The sequence below is a fragment of the Diospyros lotus genome, chromosome 8 (assembly GCF_014633365.1).
Source record: "Diospyros lotus cultivar Yz01 chromosome 8, ASM1463336v1, whole genome shotgun sequence".
Lineage (NCBI taxonomy): Eukaryota > Viridiplantae > Streptophyta > Magnoliopsida > Ericales > Ebenaceae > Diospyros > Diospyros lotus.
In genome coordinates, this window is record NC_068345.1 from 35,295,492 (window position 1) to 35,323,405 (window position 27,914).

A 27,914-nucleotide genomic window follows, 5' to 3' on the forward strand; every position below is an offset into this window, starting at 1 on the left:
AAAAAAATGATACATGGAAAATTATGGAACAACTAGAGGGAAAGAAAGTAGTAGGTAGCAAATGGGTATTCACTATGAAGTACAAATACGATGGGAGTATTAACAGGTACAAGGCAAGACTTTTAACTTAAGGATTCACTTTAACTTAGGGCTTGGACTATGAGAAAACATTTGCTCTAGTGGTTAAACTAAATTTCATCTGGGTTTTATTATCCTTGGCAATAAACCTAGACTAGAGACTACATCAATTGGATTAGGGGTGTGCAATCGGTTATAACCGAACCGAACCGCTCAAAAATTATGAACCAAATCGAACCGATCCAAACCAAATGCAATAACCGAACCAAACCGACTAACCAACCCCAATAAACCGAACTAATTGATCTAACCAAAACCTAAACCGTGCTAACCGAACTAAAAACAAACTAACCAAGAGACCGGCTTTGCTGTTGCTGCCGGCCACCTAGCTGGCCGGCAATTCCGATGATCAGAACCGATCATTGGATTCCCCCAACCACGGTGACCCACATACCCAAAAACTAAAAGCATCTAATGGTGGGATTTTAGTAGATCTAGGTTTCAAAATTTCAATGTAAAAGAGAAATAGAGTGCAAACTTACCGAAAAACCATCGGCTTCGTCTTCGTCTTCGTCTCCGGCCTTCGTCGTCTTCTTCGGCATCGGCGACGGCGACGGATGGTGGAGGGAGAGAGAACAGATGAAGAGATGAAGTCGAAGAGCCTTCGGCCAGTGCCTAATCTACGAAGCATCGAAGAGCCTTCATCTTCGCCTTCGCCTTCGCCTTCGCCTTCATCTTCATATTCACCAGATCTGTGAACTCGAAATCGAATCGAAGAGAAGATGAAATGCCGAGACGCGAGAGAGAGATAGAGAGAGAGAAGAACGAAGAACAAAGAAGATGAAATGTCGCGCCCGCGTGCGTGACTCGTGAGGGGGGGGGGGGCAGTTCGGTTCGCGTGAGGGGGGGGTTGTGGCCGGTTCGGTTCAAGTGAGTGAGGCTATTTGCTACAAGTTCGGTTCGGTTCGGTTTTTTGAGTATTTTTATCAAAATAACCGAACCGAACCGAATAACCGATTTTTAAACAAAAATATAACCAAACTGAACAGCTATTTTTGAAAAACCGAACCGAACCGACTGAACTTTTCGGTTCGGTTCGATTTAACCGAACTTTTGCTCACCCCTAAATTGGATATCAAAAATGTCTTCTTGAATGGAGAGCTGGAAGAGAGAATTTATATGAGAATACTACTAGGTTTTGAGAAAAATGACACAAGAGGGAAAGTATGCAAGCTAAAGAAATCACTATACGGTCTTAAACAATTTCCTAGAGGTTGGTTTAAGAGTTTTAGTGACACCTTACACGAGCTTGGATACAAGCAAGGGCAGGCAAATCACACTCTTTTAACCAAGATTGAAAAAGATGGAACGAGAACAATTTTGATAGTTTATGTAGATGATATCATCATCACGGGAGACGACAACCAAGAGATTGAGAAGTTAAAGCATCAACTGAGACAAGCTTTCGAGGTAAAAGAGTTGGGGGAATTAAGATACTTCCTTGGATTGGAAAGTGGCAAGAAGCAAGGAAGGCATCTTCATATCTCAAAGGAAATACATCCTAGATTTGCTAAGGGAAATAGACAAACTAGGGTGTAAACCAGCAAGTACTCCCCTAGAGCTTTATTGGAAGAATAAAGAAGAGAAAGAAGAATATCAGGTTGACAAAGGGAGATTATCAACGCTTAGTAGGAAAGCTTATCTATTTGTCTCACACAAGGCCAGGTAATGCCTGCTCATCAGCCAATTCATGCATTTACCAACTAAAAGACATCTTGAAGCAACTTACCATATTCTCAAGTATCTTAAAGGAACACCTAGAAAAAGGTGGTTGTTCAAGAAAAGTCATGATAGAGGAATTATTGGCTATGTAGATTTTGATTGGCAGGGTCTATTAAGGATAGTAGATCCACATCAGAGTATTGTACCAAGCTATGGAAAAACTTAGTAACTTGGAGGAGCAAGAAACAAGAAGTTGTTGCTCATAGCAGTGTGGAAGCTAAGTATCGAGCCATTACTCAAGGAAAATTTGTGAGATAATATGGATAGAAAGATTGATGAAAGATCTTTCTATGCCTATATCATCTCCTAAACTACTCTATAAGGATAACAAATCAACTATCAGCATTGTAAACAACCCATTGCAGTATGACCGGATGGAGCATGTCAGAATAGACAGGCATTTTTGTCAAGCAAGAGATGGAAGGAGGAGACATAAAACTCACTTATGTTCCTATTGAAGATCAAGAAACAGATATCCTAACTAAAGCCATGCAAAAACTAAAGTTTTGAATCACTTATAAGCAAGCTAGGAATGATTAACATTTATTCCTCAGATTGAGGGGGAGTGTTGGAGGAAGATAAGGGACCACAAAGGCCCGGGATTTCAATTTGGTGTAATCAGGAAACTCAACCTAAAAGATAAGGAAGAATAAGGATAATTCAGTCACAAGTTATCCAAATTCTTGTTGATCTAAATCTATAAAGTAGATAGCTAAAGTGTTGTAATCTACTCCTATAAAATAGGAGAATAGTTAGGAGAAAAGTTAGGAGGTTTTTAGCAGATTTTTTAGGACTTTTGTGTATAAATATTTGACAGATCAATGGAAGTTCATACGGTGGTTTGATTTGTTAATTCTTCTACCTAGTTTCTTCAATAATTGAAAATGATTATAATTTTTTCTTAATGTCCATTTTCTCAAATAGTTAAAAAAATTGTATTTTCCCCATGCCTTGCTACAGCCATCTTGGTGATGAAATTTATATTGCTCTAAGGAGAACAAATACCAGCACAGGAAACATACAATTCCACATGGACTTATTGACAAGCATTTCTCATAAAAAGTTGGCACATGACTCAAGTGCAAATCAACAAATATTTGTAATTACATCCATGAAAATATTTATCAATACCTAAAAAACTTGCTATAAGGCTATATATCAATGCAACAATGAAGAAAATCTAAAAAATTATAAAGAAGCGAAAAAGGTAGCAAAAAGAGTTGTTAGTGAAACAAGGTCAAAAGCATATGAGAATCTATATAAACGACTTGGTACAAAAGATGGAGAAATAGATATATATAAATTAGCTAAAGGAAGAAAAAGAAAAACAAGGGATCTAAACCAAGTGAAATTCATAAAAAATGAAAACCAAAATGTATTAGTGAATGAGGGAGCGATTAAGGAGAGATGGAAGGAGTATTTCACAAAATTATTCAATGATGGTGGGGACACAAGAGTTAGGTTGGGACATCTTAGTAACTCCAAAGGGAACGTGAGCTATACATTTTATCGACGCATAAGTTCAAATGAAATAAGGCAAGCATTAAAAAAGATGAAAAATCATAAGGCAGTGGGACCAGATAATATATCAATAGAAGCATGGAAATGCATGGGAAAGCATGGGAGAAGAGGGCATCTCTTGGCTAACGAAATTATTTAACACGATCCTTAAATCAAAAAAAATGTCAGATGAGTGGAGAAAGAGTACTTTGGTTCCTATATACAAGAATAAAAGTGATGTTCAAAACTGTAAAAATTACAGAGAAATTAAGTTAATGAGCCATACCATGAAATTCTGGGAGAGAGTAATAGAGTAGAGGCTTAGAAAAAAAATAGACGTTTCGAAAAATTAGTTTGGTTTCATGCCTAATAGGTTAACAATGGAAGCTATATACCTATTGAGACGTCTAATGGAAAGGTATCGGGATCATCAGAAGGATTTGCATATAGTGTTTATAGATCTAGAAAATGCCTATGATAGGGTCCCTAAAGAAGTATTATGGAGGGTTTTAGAGAATAAAGGAGTCTGAATAGCTTATATACAAGCCCTTAAGGACATGTAGCACGATGTAGAGACGAGTCAGAATATGCAGAGGGGATACTGAACTGTTTAAAATTACAATGGGACTGCATCAAGCTTCTGTGCTAAGTTCATACTTATTTGTTTTAGTAATGGATGAACTTACTAAACACATTCAGACAGAGGTGTCATGGTGTATGCTATTTGCAGATGACATAGTGTTGGTGGATGAAACAAAAGAGAGAGTGAACACTAAGTTTGAGTTGTGGAGAAATAACTTAGAATCTAAGGGATTTAAATTAAGTAGAAGGAAAACATAATATATGGAACGTAAATTTAGTAAGAATGCAAGAGTGGAGGATGTTATAATAAAATTAGAAGACCAAATCTTACAAAGAAAAGACTATTTTCGATATTTGGGATCAGTGATTCAAAAAGATGGAGAAATTCACGAGGATGTCATGCATAGAATTAAGGTAGGTTGGCTAAAATGGAGAAATACATTGGGAGTGTTATGTGATGGTAAAATCCTATTAAAATTGAAAGGAAAATTCTATAAGACAACTATAAGACTAGTGTTGTTGTATGGCTTAGAATGTTAGGCAGTAAACTAAAACGCGGCCTAAGCGGCCGCTGGCCGCCGCGATTATGGCCAAATCGGCCACCTTAGGTGCCTGCCCGGCTAATCGGTACCGGGCGGCGCCTAGGCGGCCAAGGCGGACGCCTAGCCGCGTGAACTGCCTGGCTGATTATAGCCTAATCAACCGCGTGAATGGATTAGTATAAATTTATTAGGGTTTTGTTTCCCCTTACCCGTTACCCCTTCTCTCTCGTCGATTTCCCCTTCTCTCTCGCGCGCACCGCCACCGACAATCTGTTGCAGAGTCGTCGTAGCCTCTCTCGTGCTCGCACGCCGCCACCGTCTCGTGCTTGCACGCTGTCGCCGTCGCCGTCGCCTTTCTCGTGCTTGCTCGCACATCTTCCTCACTCACCCTGCGCCTCATCTGGTAAGCAGTCAGCAAGCAGCAATTGTTGCCTCTCTCGCCAAGTGTTGTTCTTCCTTCGCCAAGTTTTGTTGCGTTGTTCTTCCCCCGCAAGTGTTGTATTTTGTTATTATGTCTTTATTTAATTCTATTATTTCTAATGCCTATAAATTATGTTTTACAAAGTCAAGAGTCTAAACTCTAAATTTAATAATCTATATTAATATTTCATAATCTTTGTTTAATTTATATATGTATTTGGGATAATATGAATTTTAATTTGTATGTACATTTAGAATAATATGAATTTTAATTTAAAAAATAGCAGTTTTTCTAGGCCCCAGCCTGGCGCCCGACTAGCGCCTAGCGCGTTTTAGAACACTGATGTTGGGCAGTCAAATACTAGCATGAGTAAAAGACGAGCGTAGCAGAGATGAAGATGCTAACATGGATGTGCAGCTATACAAGAAAAGATAAAATTAAAAATGAGGTTATTCGTAATAAGGTAGGAGTAGTGCCAATCGAGGAGAAGATGAGAAAGACTAGACTAAGATGGTTTGGTCATGTGAGAAGAAGACCAAGAGACGCTCCTGTGAGGAGAGTTGATGAAATGAAACAATTTGTCAAAAAAAAATGTAGAAGTAAACCCAAGAAGACTTTGAGAGAGACATTAAAGTTTGATATAAAGTGTATGGACCTAAATGAAGATATGACAAAAGACAAAAATATATGAAAGTCTAGAATTCATGTAGCCGACTCCACATAGTGGGATAAAGGCTGGATATGTTGTTGTTGTTGTTGTTAGGGGTGTGCATTCGGTTATAACCGAACCGAACTGGGCCAAAATACCTAACCGAACCGAACCAAACCTAGACATAAAACTGAACCGAACCGATCGAACCTATTCACTAACCGAAATAACCGAAACCGAACTAACCGAATTTAAATTTTTGATAACCGAACCGATATAATTGTCCAAAAAAACGAACCGATTAGCATAATAACCGACCATAACTAATATAGCGAACTAAAAATAAGCTACCTATCCATATTCAAATACAATAAACTGAACACACAACATTCAAACACACAACATCAATCAATCTAAACACACATATATGAATATACATACACAGCATCCATCCACAACATCAATCTAAACATCAACGCCTTTGCATCCAAATCTAAAATTGAAGGAAAATTGGATAAATTTCATTCATGAATATGCACTGTACAACTATATATATACAACTATATATATACACACATACATGTACCTGTTAACCTTCAACTCTGAATCGATCAAGGAATTGAAGCGGACGGAAGCTTGGATACTGTCTCTCTTCTCTCCCTCTGTACTCTGAACATGATTGCTCCAGAGAAAGGGATGAAGGGGCGACGGCGACGGTGTCGGGTCTATGGATCTCAACTGTTGGTGTCGATGAGGTGGGGTGGGTGACTATTCAGAAGCCGACGACGACAGCAATTAGTTTCGAAGGCGAGGGCGAGGGTAAGGGACTTAGGGTTTCGATTCTCTCGCCCTCGCCCTCGCCCTCGCCCTCGAAACTAAGGGACTTAGGGTTTCGATTCGAGGGTGAGGGACTTAGGGTTTCGATTTGCTCAACCTCGCCCTCGTCATCGCCCTCGAAACTAAGGGACTTAGGGTTTCGATTTGGGTGCTGGGCTGGGTGCTGGGGGGCGATGGGAGTTGGGTTGGGGGGTTGAGATCAGTTCGATCTTTGTTTTTTTTTGGGGGGGGGGGGGGGTGGGGGGTGCCGCGGGCGGGGAACCGAACCAATTACCCGATTTTTTAGAAAATTAGTAACCGAACCAAACTGTTTATCAAGAATAACCAAACCGAACCGACTGAACCGATCGGTTCGGTTAGTTCAGGTTACCCGAATTTTTGCACACCCCTAGTTGTACCTTTCTTTTACATTTCAAAATATTCATGTTTCATTAGAAAATAAAAATATATTTAATAAATAAAAAAGACAGTCCTAATAGATATGTTGGAAAGCTTAATCCATAAATAGATTAAAAATTTGGTGTTTAGAATTTTGAAAATTGTTAAAGGCTAAACTTAAACAATAAAGGTTTAATAGATACAAATTAAATCCATTTTAAGAATAAACTAATATACATATATATATATATATTGCATTCAGAGTTAATTTTGTTCTAAAAGGCAATGTACTTTTTCTTTCAGTAAGTAGTGGTACATGTTTCACCAGACTGTTTGAAGAGTGTTTAGTTCAGAAATTGGAAAAGAAATCGTAGGATGCATGCATGTCCAATAAATGTCGTAAAGCCTTGGGCAAATTTTTGTCTTAGATGTATTTGACATCGATGCAGCACATTCTTGGCCATGCTCATTACTGTTACTTGTACTCTGTTGAAATTTCATAATTGAACCATTTTTTAATGTGTGATCATGGATTAAAAATAAGTAATCCAAGACTCTATTGTAACATGCTTCAGCAGCTTAATGAAATGCTGTTATTTTTTTCTCTCCAAGGAATTTAGAACTTACATTTGTTGATTTGCGATCTCTGTCAGAGTTCAGACTATTTCGAGTTGACATCTCATGGTTCTTTTTTTTTTGTGTTTTTCACTAAACATCTTTAACAACTTCCATTTATTTGTTATGATACTGATTGAAGAAGAATCCTTTATCAAGGGTTCCCACAACGCTCTTTATGTTCCATTGATATGAATAGATGTCTTCGGACAAGTTATGTTTGCAGAAGATTCAGTATTTTTTATGTGCAGTAATAGCATCTCTGAACTTCTGGTCTATTGTACCTTGAGCACTTCTGTGAATTGGGACCAAGTGGCTATTACTTTTTCTTAAGCACCTATTGAATTTCTATCAAGGTGGCAACTGATGAGTGATGTTCGGATAGACAATTGTATCCATCTCCAATGCATCATACTTGGAAAGTTAGAATGTATATGCATGTGTATTTAGTTATATCAAGGCAATAGAGCACATTAAATGTGCAGATATGCATTTTTCTCTGTTCTCCCCCTTTCTTTTCCTTTCTGGTGTATTGATATTTGCTTGTTTTCTTCAGGAGGCTCACAAGAGGAGAAACAACTGGCTACCACCTCCATGGGCTATCTTGGCAATGGTTGTACTTGGGTTTAATGAATTCATGCTTCTTTTAAGGTAATTACATATAGTATAGCAAGGAAAATTTTACATCCACTCCTGGAGGCAAACACACGTCTCTGAAGGCCCTTTTAGCTTAACTACTGATATTACTGTGTTTGGCTGGTTCTTTTCGCTAACGGTTTATATTTTACTAAAACAGGAACCCTCTTTACCTTATGGTCTTATTTGTCGTTGCCTTACTCGCAAAAGCCATATGGGTACAAATGGACATTGCTGGAGAGTTTCGTTATGGCACTGTGAGTAAAAATATCTTATGATTCTTCTACCTATTTCTCCCTTCATTGCAAAATATTTGTCTCCTATAGGAACTCAGAGATGTGTAAATCATAGCGTTCTGTCTCTCATCCATGCATCGATCCTTGTTTTTATGTGACAGCCTTATGTTAAATCAGTTACTAGCTGGGTTCTGGAGCTTAAATTTTTTCTTCTTACTACTTTATTATTATTTTTTGTTTTCTAGTCCTATTTTATTTGTTTTCAAGAAGCATGAACGTGGTCATCTAAAGAACAGAAAAAAAGATGCATGAATGTGTTATGCAGCAAGCATACAACATGGCAAGGATCTGGATGAAGCAAGTTTCAAAAAATATGGAAATAAGACCATGGGACATGGAACAAACAAATAAATAAATATACATATATGTTTTATATAACAACAATCAAAAGCCTTAATCCCACTAGGCATAACATAATTGTGAATATTGTATTAGACAAGAGACTGTATTTGTCATTATTCATTAGTAAAATACAGTACTGGTACTAGACTCTGGGAAATCCTTAAACATGATATATAATATAATGGCCTTTCTCAGTGGGATTAACTGATTAAGACGTTATTTTTTTATTTGTAATACTAATATTTTTGATATTTCTATGTTATATATTACTTATTATTAGTAAAATTTAGATTTTCACTCTCTAATATGTTTATTCATATTAATACAAATACAATTAATATTGATTTTGGTTGGACTGAAAACTCATTTTTTTTATTTGGGAAAACAATGAAAATGTGGAAAACAGTGGAAAAACATTCTAAAAATGTTTTTTAACAGCCAATATAAATTTAAAAATCTGAAAATTGAATTTTTTGATATTCTATTTGGAAATTTTCTCATTTAATTATGTTTTCTAGCTTTCTGTTTCTTCAGAAAAATTTTCTAGAAACAGGGCCCTTTTTTAACTGATGTGGCCCCCAAAATATACCGTACATTCTCTATCTTTTATGGATAATGCTGGCCTAAACAGTAATAAATGCACCTTGTTATCAAACAAAATGCATTTATTACATCTTGCTTTTAGTTTCTAAATAATTTTATTAGTTGATTAAATTGTTCAAAACTTGATGCATTTATCATCAGCCAATAGAATTGCCTAAAGGTTGAAAACAAGGTGTATTTATTTGTCTGGAAACAGGGTACATTCATTGCCGCTTAACCATTGCCCTAATTCATCAGCCAATAGAATTGTCTAGAGGTTGAAAACAAGGTGTGTTTATTCGTCCGAAAACATGGTACATTTATTGCCGCTTAGGGCAATAGTTAGAAACTAAAAACAAGGTGCAATAAATGCACTTTGTCTGAAAATAAGTTGAATTTAGATGGGATTATGAACAAAAGGTCCTAGTAACGTAAGAGTACTTAAAACTGTAATGTCTAGAGGAGGGATTAGTGGATAACTCTACATTGTTTCTCACTGCTTTTAAAGTTATGTTCTTTATGCTTCTCAGTAGAGTATGCTCCAGCCATGATGATCAAGAATTAGATTACTTGTCTCATATGTTTCTAGGAGATGGACAAATGTGTTTCTTAGTGCCTTATCCTATTCGTGTTCTAAAAATCCAAAAGGATACTCCAAATCAAGTCCACATGCTGCCCCAGTGGTGTTTATTTAACAAGGGCGTGACAATTTCCTCTGACACTAAAATTTGAAAATTACCCCTCCCCCACAAAGAGAGAAAGAGTAAAAATGGTACAAGGTTACATTGGCTATCAATCAAATGAGATGGTAGAGATGGTAATCTTTTGGCTGTCTCAGAGTGGACTAAAGATAGATTGTAGGGACTGTTAAACGAACAACTGATGTGTTATCCTAATATCCTTGCTGGTCATGATTTGGTTGCTCTTTTGATTGACCCTTGCTCACGGAGGCTTTATCACAGGAGTTATCTTTGTGTACATTAGTCAAATCTCATCCCTTCTCTTTTATTGGCAGCTAGCTGGACTTATGTCCATCTCCTCAAGGTTTTTTCCCACCGTCATAAACCTCCTGAAGCGACTCGCAGAAGAGGCTCAAGGGCATCCAACTCCTGAAGCACCGAGAGCAACTCATTCTCTGAGTTCCCATAGTTTTAGAAGTCAAACGCCCCAGCCAAGTTCAGTTCCCGTTTCATCTGTATCATCCAATTCTTCATCGAGTGAAAGTGGCTATGAATACTCGAGCCCTCAGCTGTCTCACAGGCGCGTTACAAATATTCAACAACCAGAGTTTTCATGATCGCGAGCTGAGCCACTCCATTGTGTAATCACCTTCTCTCTATGTTGTGGGTTTTCCTTTTCTTGTCTGTTTGGGAGGCAGGCCAAGAGGGGAGAGAAAAGGGCTTGAAATGTGATGTGATTTCCTGTGCAAGAATTAAGATAATTTTGTACGGAGGGCCTAGGCTGGTTCTATCATCACTTCGATGAAGAAGAACGAGATACTGTGTCAGGGATATGGACCTTTATTTACCTATGTAAGTACTTCGAATGTAAATTTTCAGATGCAATAAAACGTGATTATGTATGCATCAAGAGGACTGAATTATCTAACATTGCTTCGCATAAATAAACCTTTGAAAGCTGCTCGTGGGTCATAAGCCATAACTTGCTCAACCTGGTGGAACCAGATTTGAACGTGCATGGTGTAAATTTTCGTACATTTTCAAAGAGCTGTCTAATGATTTGAGGCAGCAAGGAGTTGTTGGCAAATGGAGTGAATGACTGTCCATATGTAAACTTCAATGCTCCAAGACAATGCAATTCTAGATGTGTCGAGATGAATATGAGAAGTTATTATTACTGGATGATATTTGCATGGGAAAATATGAAGTTCATGTTGGGGGTTCCATAAGCATATATGATAGCTAGAATGTCACAAGAAAATGATATTAAATGTAGCTGTAGTTTCTTGGAGGAATTTTATGGTCATCCTATTGCATTGAGACATGCTTTCTTTATTTAACGATCTATGGTTCCTTATCTCATGTATCATTAAAAGGATATGGATTCATCTCCAGTAGTTCTGTATTAGCTATAAACTTGTTTGGTATTGTTAGTGCTTTTAAAGCATAACTGTGTTTTTAAAAATGTTTTTAATAACTGCATTTACATGTCTAAAGAAGCAAATTAAGTTACTTAAAAGTAGAAGCAAAGAATCTTTTCCTTTTATAAAAAAACCGAAGTAGCATATGGTGAGAAACATTTATTTCTTGCTTATAATGTTAATGAACATAATATCACACAATTATCAAATTCTAAACCCTAATTCATCTTGCTTATCCGTTTTCCTTTCCTTTAAAATAATCTTATTTATAAATATAATATAATCAAATCATATTTATTTAAATTTCAATAGTAAAATATAAATAAGAGCATAAATAAGACCTGCTCTGAGAATAGATGGCCAAGACGATTGCTTAGAGTCCTCCAATCATATAAGACGCCCCAAAAATTAAGTTCAAGTTTTTAATATATATTTTAAATATATAATAAATACATATTAAATTACATAATTTACATCAATTTTATTTGAATTTAATTGATAAGAGTGGTGAATTATAAATTTTTTAGGTCATTAGTTCAAGTCACTTCACCAATTTGATTTTTTTACATTTTAATATTTTTTAAACAATAAAAACCAATCCCACAAATTTTGTAAAAAAAATTAATGGATTAGTGAATTTTTTTTACATTTTAATATTTGCTAAATAATAAATACCAATTTCACAAATTTTGAAAGAAAAATTAATGTTTTAATGAATTTTTCTATATTTTAATATTTTTTAAACAATAAATATCATTTTTGTATCAAAATTTTGTAAAAAAAATTAATACTTTAGTCATTAGACTTTGAAAATTTTTAATTAAATTTTTTAAACTTGAAAATTAATTATATAAACCGTTAATATCATATTCGATCTAAAGTCTTTAAAATCTAATGTTCCAATAAAATTTTGGTTTATAGGCTTGCTTAGGCCCCCAAAATTTTAGGACCGGCCTGCAAGCAAGATTAATATTAGTCGGTTCCCTCCTTTAATAGACAAAAGTGAAATAAGATTTTAATGCAAAGCAACCATATGCTCCACTAAATCTTGTACAAGATTACACTCAAGAGACATCTTAGAAGCCTGTCATCTCAGAGATCTACACATAAGAAAATTATGATCCAAGATCATACGCCAACCTCATGGTGTTACCTTAGATTGGAGAAAGTCTTTTCTTGTGTGCACCTAGGGTAGGGAAGATAAACCCGACCAGTCAGCTGATTATGTGCCAGGGCAATAGAAATGCATTGAGAAGCAGCTCCCTGTAATTCTAGTTCAGCCTATTTATTTGTCTGTTCTGCAATAGAAGCAGATTCCAAATCTTCAGGTGCCACAGGCTGGTGCAGCTGCAAACAGGAAACAAGAAAGCAAAGTAAGGATGCCTTCTATGGCATATTGGCGATATCTCTTAATGTGATCCTCAAGCTAGTGTATGCCAACCAACAACACAATATTAGCATATTGGTTATTGGGTTGAGGTATGAACTAGGGGTTCTCTGAGGTCCATATCCTTTACAGGTACAGTCAATCTTTACTTGTCAGTCAATATGTGGCAAACCAGAAATTGTGGACCTAAAACTTCGACCCAATAAGAAAAATTGTCAAGTTTATACCAAATACCAATATCACATATAGCCAACAGGTGTATCTTTTTCTCGGTAATAGCCAATGGGTAGATCATCCACCTTGGTTCACAATCTCTTCAAACAACCCTCCAAAAACCTTCCAAGAAGTATACTATATGGCCTACATTTCACTCTTAGATGAAGATTTAATTTCAAGTCAAAGTAGAATAATATTTGCACACAATTCATGAGCCTTTTTTTGGTTCGACAGAAGTATTATTTAGGTTTGTGAATAGGCCAAGTTTTCATTTGGTTGGTTCCTTGTAATTTAAAGCCCATTTACATATGAGGCTCTCTAGAAAGCAACAATAACATTGTTGCAATATTTCCATACCCAAAAAATTTGACTTTGTATGCCTTTTAATCAAGTAAATTATTAAGATAGACCTAAGAATAAGTGTATAATTCATTTTCTTTCCAAAAGCACATCTCAAGCAAAAACTTACAGCTTTAGCAATAGTCAGAAAGTGAAAAGAACGCAAGAAAGCATCATCTTGTGAGGGAAGACTGTCATGATTCCAATATGTTATACTTTGAAACTTTGCATTCATTTCCCAGTTTGAGTTTTCTTCAAGCTGATCAGAAACTTTCCTTTTGCCAAGACTCTTCTTCTTGCCAATGACAAAGCCTGGACACCAATGATCACAAGTATAAAGAAAACAGAGAAAAGGAAAGGGGAAAAAACAGAGATAAAAGATGTATAGGCTTCCTTCATAAGACTTTCGAGTCAATCCTTACAAACAGATTTTACATCCTCACAAAAAAATAATCAGATTGTCCAAAACAATTAAGGATGAAAGCTTATGCATGTTTTCACATTCAAATGCATATAGTGCAAATTAGTACATGCACAGTACTCCAGTAAAACGTTTCAAAAGGTAGCAGCCTGGATAATAATCAAATTAAATGCAATCAAATTCTTTCTGCTCAGCATATATGTATTTAAGTACATTGGTCATGGGTAATTACTAAGGACATGTTTCAAAAATAATTTTCCTTGGTTTCTTAAGGATTAGGCCATAGTTACCTAATACGCCCCACCCCCCCGAGCACCGCGTTCCAGTATGCGCACACTGGAACGCGGTGCATTTGCATCTTGGAACGCTTGGGGACCCGTCCCAGTTCTCCGGTAATGAAGACCCGGGTCCCTGCTGCCATCTTCTTCCTCTCTCCGCACCGATATTGTCTTCTTCCTTTCTCTCTGCAACAGCCCTTCCTTTCTCTCTACAACAGCTCATGGTTTTTGTCAAAAAGGGGAAGCAGCGACGAGGATCAAACTATATAAGTTCTGAAGAGAGGTTGAAACAAGTTCTCCACCGTTCGAGCTTCTCATCTCCAAATAAAGGTGACTACAGAATATTGATGACGATGGACAACAAATCGTTGAAGCTTCTTCAACGATGGAGTACTTCAAGTTGCAGAAGATGAAGATGAGGTTTCCTTCTTCCACTGTGAGGCTTCAAGTTGCAGTAGCTGGTGGGTCTACTGTACAGAGAGGCACAACCACCTCTCGTGAGTTGTGCTTCACTTTTTGACTTTTTGGCTAAAGTTTTTATTGGGACTCCACATCCCATAATTCCCATTGTACTTTCTAGAAATACACATGGGAATTGCACATTAAAATAACATCAAATATAAAGTTTATAAATTAAATAAAAAAGAATAAAATTTATTCTATAAAATAATATCAAATATAAAATATTGTTTAATGTCTTCATGAATCTTATTGATCTTGTTTGATGTCTTCATTGTTTTCAATCCTAAACTCCTAAGTCCTAACTTATAATCCCAATTCCCATGTAAGTTTCATCATTTCTCTATTTTAAGAATTTTAATCATTTGTATTAGTTCCTATTTCCTAATTTATATGGTCAAAAAATCTAAAATATTTTTTAAAAAATTTATATATTCATCGGCGTTCCACTTTGGCGCACCAAAGCGTACCATGACCCCAAGTGGCGAACCGATGAAACCTACCCTCCACGTACCGTGTCCCGGAAAAAGTGGTGTACCACATCCCCGTACCGCGTTTCACGTACCAAACGTTCCACAAACCAGGTAACTATGGATTAGAACATTAAGTCTCTTGCATAACCCCTGATGTTTTTAACCACTGCTACAGTGCACTTTTAGATGTTTGTCACGATCACAAGCAAGTGGAAACATTTTCAAATAAAGTAGGGTATTATCTCGAACATCGCAATTTCCCAGATGCCAGTGCCAATTCACAGATATCTTTGAACTGTAGCTTCACATCATTGCTTCTTTGCCTTAGAGCATCTCCAATGTTAGACACCAAATTGACTGCCAATTTGGTGTCCAACAATGATTTACACCAAAAATTTTAACACCATTTTAGTGTTGTCTCCCTAAGAAACACAGCAAAGGTAGTGCTTGGAGAGACAAATGGTAGAGCCCCTAACCTTAAGGAGTCTTTGTGGTGGAATGAAGAAGTGCAATTGAAAATTAAAAATAAGAAAAATTGCTATAAGGCTGTATATCAGTGCAACAATGAAGAAAATCAAAAAAATTATAAAGAATCAAAAAAGGCAGCAAAAAAAAGCTGTTAGTGAAGCAAGGTCAAAAGCATACGAGAATCTATATAAACGACTTGATACAAAAGATGGAAAAATGGATATATATAAATTAACTAAAGCAAAAGAAAGAAAAACAAGGGATTTAAATCAAGTGAAGTGCATAAAAGATGAAAATCAAGATGTATTAGTGAATGAGGGAGTGATTAAGGAGAGATAGAAGGAGTATTTCACAAAATTATTCAATGATGATGGCGATACAAGAGTTAGGTTGGGACATCTTAGTAACTCCGAAGGGAACGTGAACTATACATTTTATCGACGCATAAGTCCAAATGAAATAAGGCAAGCATTAAAAAAGATGAAAAATCATAAGGCGATGGGACCGGATAATATACCAATAGAAGCATGAAAATGCATGGGAGAAGAGGGTATCTTCTGGCTAACGAAATTATTTAACGCGATTCTTAAATCAAAAAAGATGCCAGATGAGTGAAGGAATAGTACTTTGGTCCCTATATACAAAAACAAAGGAGATGTTCAAAACTATGAAAATTATAGAGGAATTAAGTTAATGAGCCATACCATGAAACTCTGGGAGAGAGTAATAGAGCAGAGGCTCAAAAAAGAAACAGAGGTCTCAGAAAATTAGTTTGGTTTCATGCCGGATAGATCAACAATGGAAGTTATATACCTACTAAGACGCCTAATGGAAAGGTATCGGGATCATCAGAAGGACCTACATATGGTATTTATAGATCTAGAAAGGGCCTATGATAGGGTCCCTAGAGAAGTATTATGGAGGGTTTTAGAGAAGAAAGGAGTCCGAATAGCCTATATACAAGCCCTCAAGGACATGTATCATGGTGCAGAGACAAGGGTCAGAACATGCGAAGGAGATACTGAACCATTTAAAATTACAATAGGATTGCATCAAGGTTCTGCACTAAGTTCATACTTATTTGCTTTAGTAATGGATGAACTCACTAAAGATATCCAGACAGAAGTGCCATGATGTATGCTATTTGCAGACGACATAGTGTTGGTGGATGAAACAAAAGAATGAGTGAACACTAAGCTTGAGTTATGGAGAAACAATTTAGAATCTAAGGGATTTAAATTAAGCAGAAAGAAAACAGAATATATGGAATGTAAATTTAGTAAGAATGCAAGAGTGGAGGATGTTATAATAAAATTGGAAGACCAAATCTTACAAAGAAAAAACCATTTTCGATATTTGGGATCAGTAATTCAAAAAGATGGAGAAATTCACGAGGATGTCACACATAGAATTAAGGCAGGTTGGCTAAAATGGAGAAATGCATCGGGAGTGTTATGTGATGATAAAATCCCATTAAAATTGAAAGGAAAATTCTATAGGACAGTTATAAGACCAGTTTTGTTGTACGGCTCAGAATGTTGGGCAGTCAAATACCAATATGAGCAAAAGACGAGTGTAGCGGAGATGAGGATGTTAAGATGGATGTACGGCCATACAAGAAAAGATAAAATTAGAAATGAAATTATTCGTAATAAGATAGGAGTAGTGCCAATAGAGGAGAAGATGAGAGAGACTAGACTAAGATGGTTTGGTCATGTGAAAAGGAGACCAAGAGACGCTCCTATGAAAAGAGTTGATGAAATGGAACAATTAATCAAAAAAAGAGGTAGAGGCAGACCTAAGAAGACTTTGAGGGAAACATTAAAGTTTAATATGAAATGTATGGATCTCAATGAAGATATAACAAAAGATAAAAATACATAGAAGTCTAGAATTCATATAGCCAACCCCACATAGTGGGATAAAGGCTGGATATGTTGTTGTTGTTGTTGTTTAGTGTTGTCTCCAATGTGTAACACCAAATTGCTGTAAAAGAGAATCTTTAAAGAATATTCTATAAATAAATATTAATAGTATAATATAATTAAAAATAATTAGTCATATTTTATAAAAAATTATAGTCATAATTTTTTTTTCAAAATATGTTATTCTAATTATTTTTTTTACTAAATTTTTAATTAATTATTTTCACCTAACTTTTATCAAACTAATTGTTTATCCACCTAATTATTTATCCATCTCATTTTTCAACTAATATTTTAAATCAAAGAAACTATTTTTCCCATAAATATTTTTTTCACTTAATATTTCAATTAATTTTCTTATCTTCTTTTATCCACATATTTTTTTCCTATTCATTTCACAACTAACTTTATTACATAACACTAACTTTTATCTAATGTACGATGACCTACCTTTCATTAAGTTTTTTTTTTCTATTATAAAAGGCAACACACTACCATCTATTTCATCATCAACCTTCCACAAAAGTGAGAGAGAATTCATTTGGCATTTATCTTCCAAATGAGTTTCAAAGCCGGTCCATCTCATGTGTCCTCTTCATCTTCATCCTCAAATCCTGAAGATGAACTTGATCTAACTGTAGCAATTTACGCACAAACCCAAGCGTTTAATGCACAACAAGGAGCATTAATGAATGTGTATGCTAACAACAATCTCATCATGGCTTATCTCAATCAAGAAGACAACAACCAAGCAAGTCATGGAGGCTCGATTCCTAGTCATAGAGTGATCTATCATGGGCGAGCAAATGCTGAATGTAATCTCTGGGCTGACTATTTTTCAGAGAACCCACAGTATAATGAATCAATGTTCCGTAGACGATTTTAAATGGTTCGAAGTTTATTCCTGCGTATTGTCAACGTTGTCGAAAGTCATGATAACTACTTTGGCGTGATGGCTTTGGCAAACTTGGATTGTCTAGTTTGTAAAAAATAACAACTGTGTTCCAAATGCTAGCATACGGTGCACCGGCTAATTCTACTGACGAGTACATTAAAATCGCAGAGTCTACAACAATTGAAAGCATGAAGAGATTTTGTCGAGGTATTTGGAGAGCATTACCTAAGATCACCTAACGCTAATGACGTTGCTAGGTTGCTCTAAATAGGTGAGAAACGTGGGTTTCCAGAAATGCTAGGGAGTCTAGACTGTATGCATTGGAGTTGAAAAAATTATCCAACGGCTTGGGCAGGACAGTACAGTGGACGTAGTGGATCTCCAACTATTATTCTTGAGGCTGTTGCTGATTATGATCTTTGGATATGGCATGCATATTTTGGTTTGCCCGGTTCCAACAATGACATTAATGTGTTAGAGGCATCTCATTTATTTGCAAACATCGCTCAAAGTATAGCTCCTCCGACTTATTATGTCATTCAAGGAAAAGAGTACAACATGGGTTATTACTTAGCCGATGGTATATACCCTAAATGGTCTACTCTTGTACAAACTATTCATGATCCCCGAGGTCCCCAAAAAAAATTATTCGCTATGAAACAAGAAGCATGCAAAAAGGACGTAGAACGCGTATTTGGAGTTCTTCAGTCACGGTTTGCAATAATCAAGGGACCAGCATGTTTTTGGAATAAACATGTATTGCATGATATAATGTCCGCATGCATCATAATGCATAATATGATCATTGAGGATGAACGTGATGTGCATGCAGACATCTCAAATTGGAGGGAAACACCGACCCCTGAAGTTGATATAGTGGTAGATGAAACGACTCGATTTCAACAATTTCTTGCTCGGCATAAGCAAATCAAAGATAAGGAAGCTCACCTCGCATTCCGTAATACATTAATTGAACATTTGTGGGAGTTACATGGTAATAATAATAGTGAATAATTATTATTCACCAATTATCTATGATATAATGTTGGGGATATGATTAGTGGTTAATTTTGTTATAATTATAACCTCTGTTTTGATTTTAAATTAGTTTAATTGAATAGTTATGTATAATATATATATATATAATATATTATATTATAATAAACATGTAAATATAATATATATATTATAACATAATATATATACTCAATGGAGTGCATGCATGGAGCATTTATATAATATATAAGTATATAATATACCATATAATATATCATATAAATATATACATAATATATAATTTAATAACACTTAATTGTTTTCTTGTAGGCATGAAGAAGGTGGGCTTGGAGACTCAAATTGGATTGAAGAATTAAAGCCCATAAAGAATTAAAGATATCATTTGAAGAAGGCCCAAGCATTATTTTTAATCCTAATGAAGATAAAATACCTAATTGTAAAAATTTATTTTTAAATATTTGTTTTGTGAGTGCTTTATTAGGTGTGTTTTTTAGCTAAAATCTATTTAACTATTAGGTGTGCATTATAGCTAAAATCCATTTAACTTTAAGAGTGTTTTATTAGGTGTGTATTTTAGCTAAAATCTATTTAATATTAGGTGTGTATTATAGCTAAAATCCATTTAACTTTAAGTGTGTGAGTGCCCATTAGATATAATTATGTTTAGTTGAATAATTAAAATTGTGTTATTTGTATTGCATCTTGTGGGCTATAAATAGCTTACTTGATTGCATTTGTAAGGGTGATTATTATTCTTAAATCAAAACTTAGTTATTTTCTTAGAATTCTCTCTTTGAGAATTGCCTTTGTTCTTTCTTATTTTCTCAATTATTTTCTCTTGTGATCTTACTTCATTTCTTTTTTCTTTTAAATTCTTATATCATTTATTGTTACTTTATTATTCACTGCCTAAATGGCCGATTAATTTATGCCTTTAAATTTCTGCAATTTTAATTCTTGTCTTTTAATTATCCACCGCCTAAATAGCCGATTAGTTTATGCCTTTAAATTTCTGTTATTTAAATTTTGTTATTTAAATTACGCCATTTAAATTCCTGTCAATTAACTTTCAAATAAAGATGAGTAGCTAAATCTAATCTTGGGTTAAGGCAAGGACAGTGTCCAACGCCAATAATTCCCAAAGAAAGCTGCGCTTAAAATAAGTAACATTAATTTAAATTTCAGTATGAGTGTGTATTAATTATTGAGAAATCACTAGGTTTGGATTGGAGCGTAAGCCTAACTTAGAGCTTTCATGCCATGTATGGGAGTTACTAGAACTGGAAACGCTATCATACCTAAACCCGGATGATTAATTTAGTTATTTTGTGTATTAATTGCAATTAAATTTATGGTAATTGCTTAAACTAGAATCCTGCATATCATGTATGGGGATTGTTTAAACTAGAACTATCATCATCTCTAATTGCATTTAATAACAAACCCTCATATCTGAAATTAAATTAATGTTGCTAATCTTTTCTGCTAAAAATTGGGAATCAACGGGTTGGTGCTGAAATTGTCTTAACCCAAGTACTATCCAATTTTATATTCTCACGTTCAGTATTTATTTCAATTTCTGCCTTATTTTATTTCATAGTATATGTTGTCTAAAAAACCATAAAAAAACCTTGTTGCCAATTTGTCTAAATGCGTGTGCGTGTGTGTGACATTCTTTTTCTTTTGCCATAAATAAATCTCTCAGTGGACGACCTGGACTCATCTAGAAAATATAAATTTAAATTTGTACTATAACTGCACTCGTGCACTCGTACACTGACGAGTATAAACCTCTCACCAAAATAAAAAAAAAATATATAAAAGTTTTAATGTGTTTTTATTGTGTTTTAATTGCAGGGTGAGAGTGCAGCCAGGATATCTTATCCACTTTTCTTTATGTAATTTACTTCTCATTAATAAAGTATGCTTATTTTAAATAATTTTTTTTTCTTTATGTAATTTACTTCTCATTAATAAAGTATGTTTATTTTAAATAAAGCAAGATCTCATCTCAACCATTTGATGAAAAGTGATTTAATTTAAACCGTTAATAGTATCCTTATCTCTTCCACACTCTATCCAAGACATGACACAAAAATAAAACAAGATCTCATCTCAACCATTGGATAAAAAGTGAATTAATCTAAACTGTTAATGATATCTTTATCTCTTCCACACTCTGTCTGTGTCATGTCTTGGACAGAGTGTGGAAGAGATAAAGATACCATTAACAGTTTAGATTAATTCACTTTTCATCCAATGGTTAAGATAAGATCTTACTTTATTTTTGTGTCATGTCTTGGATAAAGTGTGAAAGAGATAAGGATACTATTAACGATTTAAATTAAATCACTTTTCATCAAATGGTTGAGATGAGATCTTGCTTTATTTAAAATAAACATACTTTATTAATGAGAAGTAAATTACATAAAAAAAATGAAATTATTTAAAATAAGCATACTTTATTAATGAGAAGTAAATTACATAAAGAAAAGTGGATAAGATATCCCCAACATTACATCATAAATAATGGGTGAATAATAATTATTCACTATTATTATTACCATGTAACTCCCACAAATGTTCAATTAATATATTACAGAGTGCGAGGTGAGCTTTCTTATCTTTGATTTCCTTATGCCGAGCAAGAAATTGTTGCAATCGAGTCGTTTCATCTACCACTATATCAACTTTAGGGGTCGGTGTTTCCCTCTAATTTGAGATGTCTGCATGCACATCAAGTTCATCCTCAATGATCATATTATGCATTATGATGCATGCAAACATTATATCATACAATACATGTTTATTCCAAAAACGTGTTGGTCCCTTGATTATTGCAAACTGTGACTGAAGAACTCCAAATGCGCGTTCTACGTCCTTTCTGCATGCTTCTTGTTTCATAGCAAATAATTTTTTTTTTGGACCCTGGGAATCATGAATAGTTTGTACAAGAGTAGACCATTTAGGGTATATACCATCGGCTAAGTAAAAACCCATGTTGTACTCTTTTCCTTGAATGACATAATAAGCTGGAGGAGCTATACCTTGAGCGATGTTTGCAAATAAATGAGATGCCTCCAACACATTAATGTCATTGTTGGAACCGGGCAAACCAAAATATGCATGCCATATCCAAAGATCATAATCAGCAACAGCCTCAAGAATAATAGTTGGAGATCCACTACGTCCACTGTATTGTCATGCCCAAGCCATTGGACAATTTTTTCAACTCTAATGCATACAGTCTAGACTCCCTAGCATTCCTAGAAACCCACGTTTCTCACCTATTTGGAGCAACCTAGCAACATCATTAGCGTTAGGTGATCTTAGGTAATGCTCTCCAAATACCTCGATAATAGCTCGACAAAATCTTTTCATGCTTTCAATTGTTGTAAACTTTGCGATTTTAATGTACTCGTTAGTAGAATCAGCCGGTGCATCGTATGCTAGCATTTGGAACACAGTTGTTATTTTTTGCAAACTAGACAATCCAAGTTTGACGAAGCCATCACGCCGTTGTACAAAGTAGTTATCATGACTTTCGATAGTGTTGACAATACGCAGGAATAAACTTCGACCCATTCGAAATCGTCTACGAAACATTGATTCATTATATCGTGGGTTCTCCGAAAAATAGTCAGTCCAGAGATTACGTTCAGCATCTGCTCACCCATGATAGATCACTCTATGACTAGGAATCGAGCCTCCATGACTTCCTTAGTTGTTGTCTTCTTGATTGAGATAAGCCATGATGAGAATGTTGTTAGCATACGCATTCATTAATACTCCTTGTTGTGCATTAAACGCTTGGGTTTGTGCGTAAATTGCTACAGTTAGATCAAATTCATCTTCAGGATTTGAGGATGAAGATGAAGAGGACACATGAGATGGATCGACTTTGAAACTCATTTGGAAGATAAATACCAAATGAATTCTCTTTCACTTTTGTGGAAGGTTGATGATGAAATAGATGGTAGTGTGTTGCCTTTTATAATAGAAAAAAAAAAAAAAAAACTTAATGAAAGGTAGGTTATCATACATTAGATAAAAGTTAGTGTTATGTGGTAAAGTTAGTTGTGAAATAAATAGGAAAAAAATATGTGGATAAAAGAAGATAAGAAAATTAATTGAAATATTAAGTGAAAAAAACATTTATGGGAAAAATAGTTTCTTTGATTTAAAATATTAGTTGAAAAATGAGATGGATAAATAATTAGGTGGATAAACAATTAGTTTGATAAAAGTTAGGCAAAAATAATTAATTAAAAATTTAGTAAAAAAATAATTAGAATAACATATTTTGAAAAAAATTTAAAAAAATTATGACTATAATTTTTAATTTTTTTTATAAAATATGACTAATTATTTTTAATTATATTATACTATTAATATTTATTAAATATTTATTTATAGAATATTCTTTAAAGATTCTCTTTTACACCAATTTGGTGTTACACATTGGAGACAACACCAAAATGGCGTTTAAATTTTTGGTGTAAATCACTATTGGACACCAAATTGGCGCTCAATTTGGTGTCCAACATTGGAGATGCTCTTATACACTGAATGCTAGTCGCGCTAAATATCTATTTTGATAACACCTATAATTTGCAGATGCATGTAAATTAGGTTAGCCTGCTAATTGTGTTTTTTCTTTTCTTGGTTCAATATCTTGCAACATGGGTAGTTCAGAACTTGAAACGTTTGCAAAGGACTATATATCTTTTATGATTGATGCAACTTACTAGATGACCTTAGTTGATGATTTGAGAAGAATTATAAGGTAATTTCAGAATTTCCTGATTATTTTCTGATGAAAGGTATTATAGTCCGTAGTAGAGGTGTCCCAGCACAGCACAGCCCACCAACTGGCCATGCCTGGACAGCCCACAGGCAAAACAGGCAAGGCCTGGCCAACTGGTCCATTAAATAAAAACATGTTTAAATTTATAACTATAAATAATATAGTGAGGTATAGTTTAGCATATACATTATTTTAGTGTATTTGTAACTTTGTACATTATATTTTGTAAATTATAAGTTTGAATGAATTTTATAACTTTTTATTTGCTACTATTTTGAGACATTAAAACTAATTTGAGGTATTAATCAATACAAGAAATTAAATTATGCAATTTTATACATGATTTTTAGTGAAATAATCAAAAATTATTCAATACAACAGCCAAAACAGGCCAGGCTGGCATGGAATGGCATGGCCCTCACAATGTGGGCTGACCCAGTGAAACGGGCTGTGCCAAGCAGGACAACGTTTGACACCTCCAATCTGTAGATAAAGAACAGAGAATATCTGGAAAAACTCCAAAAATAAAAATTAAAAATGAATAGCTAAAATTGTTTTATGCTTTGAAACCAATTAGTCAATTACAACAGCAATTTTTACACTTTGTAGCATAGTTGTTAAAGGCGCACCTAGGCGCAAGGCGCCAGTTCAGTGCCTCGCCGGGGCCAAGGCGAGGCGATTTCAGTGAAGCGCACGCCTTGCACGGTGAGGCGCCAAGGCGAGAGGCGCGCCTCATGAAACCTAGGAATGAAACCTAGGTTTTAATTAAAACCTAGACAACCCAATTCCTCCCATTTTCTCAGTTCCAACATGTATACATTACAACATATTTACATTTCTTTAGTTTAAATAAATGTCCACATTTTTTTTATTTATATTTTACCTTCCATTTACTTTAATACATAAATGTAAATAAGAAAGTACCTCCCATTTGAATTCAATAAAAAAATCAAAATCCATAATAATAAAAAAATAGAATTTTGGTTTTAGTACAAACTCAGGATTTAGCGATTTTACTACCCCAAAATATATACTTACTATTTCTTGAAAAATTCATTAAAAATCATTTTAACAACAATGAATATTAGCTATTAAAATACTGGGATATAGTTTTTCAAAATGAAAACATTTTCTTATATGTCTCCTTATAATACGCTAATCTTCCAGACTTAGAAAAATAGCATTTTTCAAAATGAAAACATTTTATTGATTGAAGGGGATGATGAAGATATTGACCTTGATGTTGATGATCTCCTTGATGATGATTGATTAAAACTTCTTTATTGATTGTGGACTTGTAGTATTTATATATTTGTTTAGAACTTTGCATGATGATTGGTACTTGTTTGAATTTGAGACTTTAAGTTTGAACTTTGATGATGTTTCTAGTTTAGAATTTGCATGATGAATGAATCAACTTTGATGATGTTAGTTTAGAATTTGAAGATAATGAATCATTAATGATATGCATGTGTTATTATTGATAATTTGATAATTTTTTATAATTTTACAAGATTTTGAGTTTTTTTTTCTAAAAGGTGCGTCTCGCGCCTCAGGCTCCAAGACCCTTTGCGCCTCGCTGTGCCTCGAGCCTTTTAGAACTATGATTTGTAGGGAAATTTACTGGTGCCTCGTGATATTTTTTCAAGTTTATCTGTTCTATTACGTATCACAGTTGATACATTTTCAGCATTGTGACAAACATTTACTGAGGCATATCCAGTGAATCTTTCCTTTCTAATACTCTATCCAACAGTTATAAGTATTTATCAAATCTCTTCCTATCTTGTAGGATTCCCAAGAAACTCTTTGATTCTTTGATTTATTTTGGAAGTCGATGATTCATCATCTGCTTCTCACGTTCTACATATCACTGAGGCATTGAAGAATATCCATTCTCAATCCATGACCAATACGAGCTCAAAGCTTCCATCATATATTCACGATCGAAGTAAGGAATGGAAAATATGTTTAGATTCTTTAGAATGATTGGCCATGATTTTATGGGTCAAGAAGTACTAACATTTTTGTATGTAACCTAATCTTTTCTTCCTTTTTTTCCTCCTTAGGGTGTCCCTAGTGCACAAGACTCCTTTCTTTGCGAGCATCAAGTGAGAATTTTTTTTATTTTGTTTCATTAATAAGAAAATTTTATTAAGAATGGTACTGATGGGCCCATGAGTCCACCAAACTAATAAATCAAAAGATGCATACCAGTGACCTAAACATGGAAAACACTCAAAAGTGCACTAGTTACGATATACAACTCTAGGGGATTTTTCCTACAATTAACTCAGTAACAGACCCTAGAACTTCTATGATCAGTCAATCCATTTGGTTTCGCCTACAAGCAAAGAACAACATGAGCATAGCCTAGTTGACTAATCTCTCAGCAGAGGGCACTCTCATGCTTAAAAAGTTAGATATAAATTCAAAATGTTGTCTTGAAGTAATATTTGCATACAAATTTTTTCCATACCTCCATTCATGATTTGAGACTCACTTTTAACAGGTTGTATCCTTTTGGATATGGTTGATCATGTTCATTAGACTAATCTTTTGTTTTGGACTCATCATTCTTTATGCCTTTAGGTCCTAACTTATAGTACAACTGGATGAGCCTGCAATCATATGTCAAATCATTTGGCTAGAACCAACACATATTGCACCTACCAGGCTGTGAACACTCAAAAGTGGTTTTCTAGGTTCTCTGGAATCCTTTTAGACGATCATATTTTGTATTTCTAATTTTTTAGATTTTTCACTCTGGTAAAGATTCACATCTTGACCCTTTATCTTCATTGAAATTAGAGATGGTATTGCGCTTCCTAGACACTAGATCCATCTTGACCCTTCCCAGATTTAGGAAGATAGGAGAAATCCAACTTGAACACTCTATTTGGGATTCGAGGTCCATCTCTCCTTTTGACAACAAAGTAGGCTTTCTCAAGGGAATGATATTGACTTTGTCTTCATCAAAGCTTGGCTTGGTCTTATTGAGGAAAAGAAAGATCTTTGCCTCTACAGAAATATTTCTACAGCTCTAGACACACACACATATATGCATGCGTAATGTCGGATTATAAATGTCTGTATCTGGCACTGTGATGGTAACAATTATCTTTCAGTTGGAAAGATAAAAGATTTGCTCCTTTGCCTAATTTAAAATTGCAGAAATAAAAAATTTCACACAGAGACAAATATAAAAAAAAAAAAAAAAAATTACGTGCACTTATAGAAGGGGGTGGTAAAAGAAAGAGAAGGGACAAAAGAGTTAGTGACCAGAATAGGGCTGGGGAAGGTTGATGGTGGTGCCTTGCAACTTCCTTCCCCTGAAGTAAGCTTCCTCCACCTTCAGCCCATCCACCTCAATCCCTGCGACCAAAATCCCCCACTTCTAACTAACTGAACACACACATCTGTATATATACACAAATTATATATATATATATAGTGTGTGTGTGAGAGAGAGAGAGAGAGAGGATCACCGGAGGATTTGGGTTTGAAGTAGTGAGAAACAGAACAAGGTCCGTCGTATTTGACGCAGCAGGGGAGTTGATGGACCTGTCCTGTCAGATCAATCGGCGGAGTAGAATCGGCGCCACTAAAATGAATGCTGCCGGCCGAGCCGGTCGCCGGACCTCCATCTCCATCCATTCACTTTGCGGGACTTCACAAACCCTCCTCTATATTTGGGCTCTTTTTCCTTCTTGCGATGCCCCTCCAGATTCCCGCGCCTTTCATCCCTCACTTCTTATTTGTCAGCCTTATTTCTCAAGTGGGTTTAGGGTAGAGATGGCAAAATGGGCCGGCCCAACAGGCTGGCCCGTTGGGGCCCGGCCTGAGACAGGCTAGGGCCAGCATTTTGCTGGCCCATTTAAGGCCAGG

General features: G+C 35.1%; 2 protein-coding genes across 8 annotated transcripts in view; one reads left to right on the forward strand and one right to left on the reverse strand.

Moving 5' to 3' along the window:
- The window catches only part of LOC127807532 (protein ROOT HAIR DEFECTIVE 3 homolog 2), a 108,517-nt gene extending 97,224 nt beyond the window's left edge, over positions 1–11,293 (forward strand). For 5 of the 6 annotated variants that reach the window (XM_052345449.1, XM_052345451.1, XM_052345450.1 and 2 more), the window contains 3 exons: positions 7,941–8,035; positions 8,181–8,277; positions 10,256–10,822. In XM_052345449.1, coding sequence (XP_052201409.1) covers positions 7,941–8,035; positions 8,181–8,277; positions 10,256–10,537 — 474 coding nt within the window. In that variant the 3' untranslated portion in view covers positions 10,538–10,822. Of the gene's footprint in view, positions 1–7,940; positions 8,036–8,180; positions 8,278–10,255; positions 10,823–10,878 lie in introns of those variants that run through there. The other variant, XR_008024726.1, reaches the window with a different exon arrangement.
- Positions 11,294–12,329: 1,036 nt separating this feature from the next.
- LOC127807533 (uncharacterized protein C12B10.15c) lies at positions 12,330–27,765 on the reverse strand. Of its 2 annotated transcripts, XM_052345455.1 has the most exons (4): positions 27,515–27,765; positions 27,309–27,401; positions 13,414–13,595; positions 12,330–12,688 (listed from the first exon to the last, which is right to left on the reverse strand). In XM_052345455.1, exons 1-4 carry the CDS (start codon positions 27,681–27,683, stop codon positions 12,623–12,625), a joined length of 510 nt encoding a protein of 169 aa, XP_052201415.1. In that variant the 5' UTR covers positions 27,684–27,765; the 3' UTR covers positions 12,330–12,622. The 2 variants fall into 2 exon arrangements, with proteins under 2 accessions (XP_052201415.1, XP_052201416.1); XM_052345456.1 differs by lacking the exon at positions 27,309–27,401.
- Positions 27,766–27,914: the final 149 nt, after the last annotated feature.

Excerpts from the sequence above, each read along its gene's own strand:
- LOC127807533 (XM_052345455.1), bottom strand. The coding sequence starts at position 27,683 with ATGGATGGAGATGGAGGTCCGGCGACCGGCTCGGCCGGCAGCATTCAT. Across the intron at positions 27,402-27,514 it reads CTTCAAACCCAAATCCTCCG|GGATTGAGGTGGATGGGCTG; the intron begins GTGATCCTCTCT and ends TTTTGGTCGCAG. Across the intron at positions 13,596-27,308 it reads CCTTCCCCAGCCCTATTCTG|GCTTTGTCATTGGCAAGAAG; the intron begins GTCACTAACTCT and ends ATTGGTGTCCAG.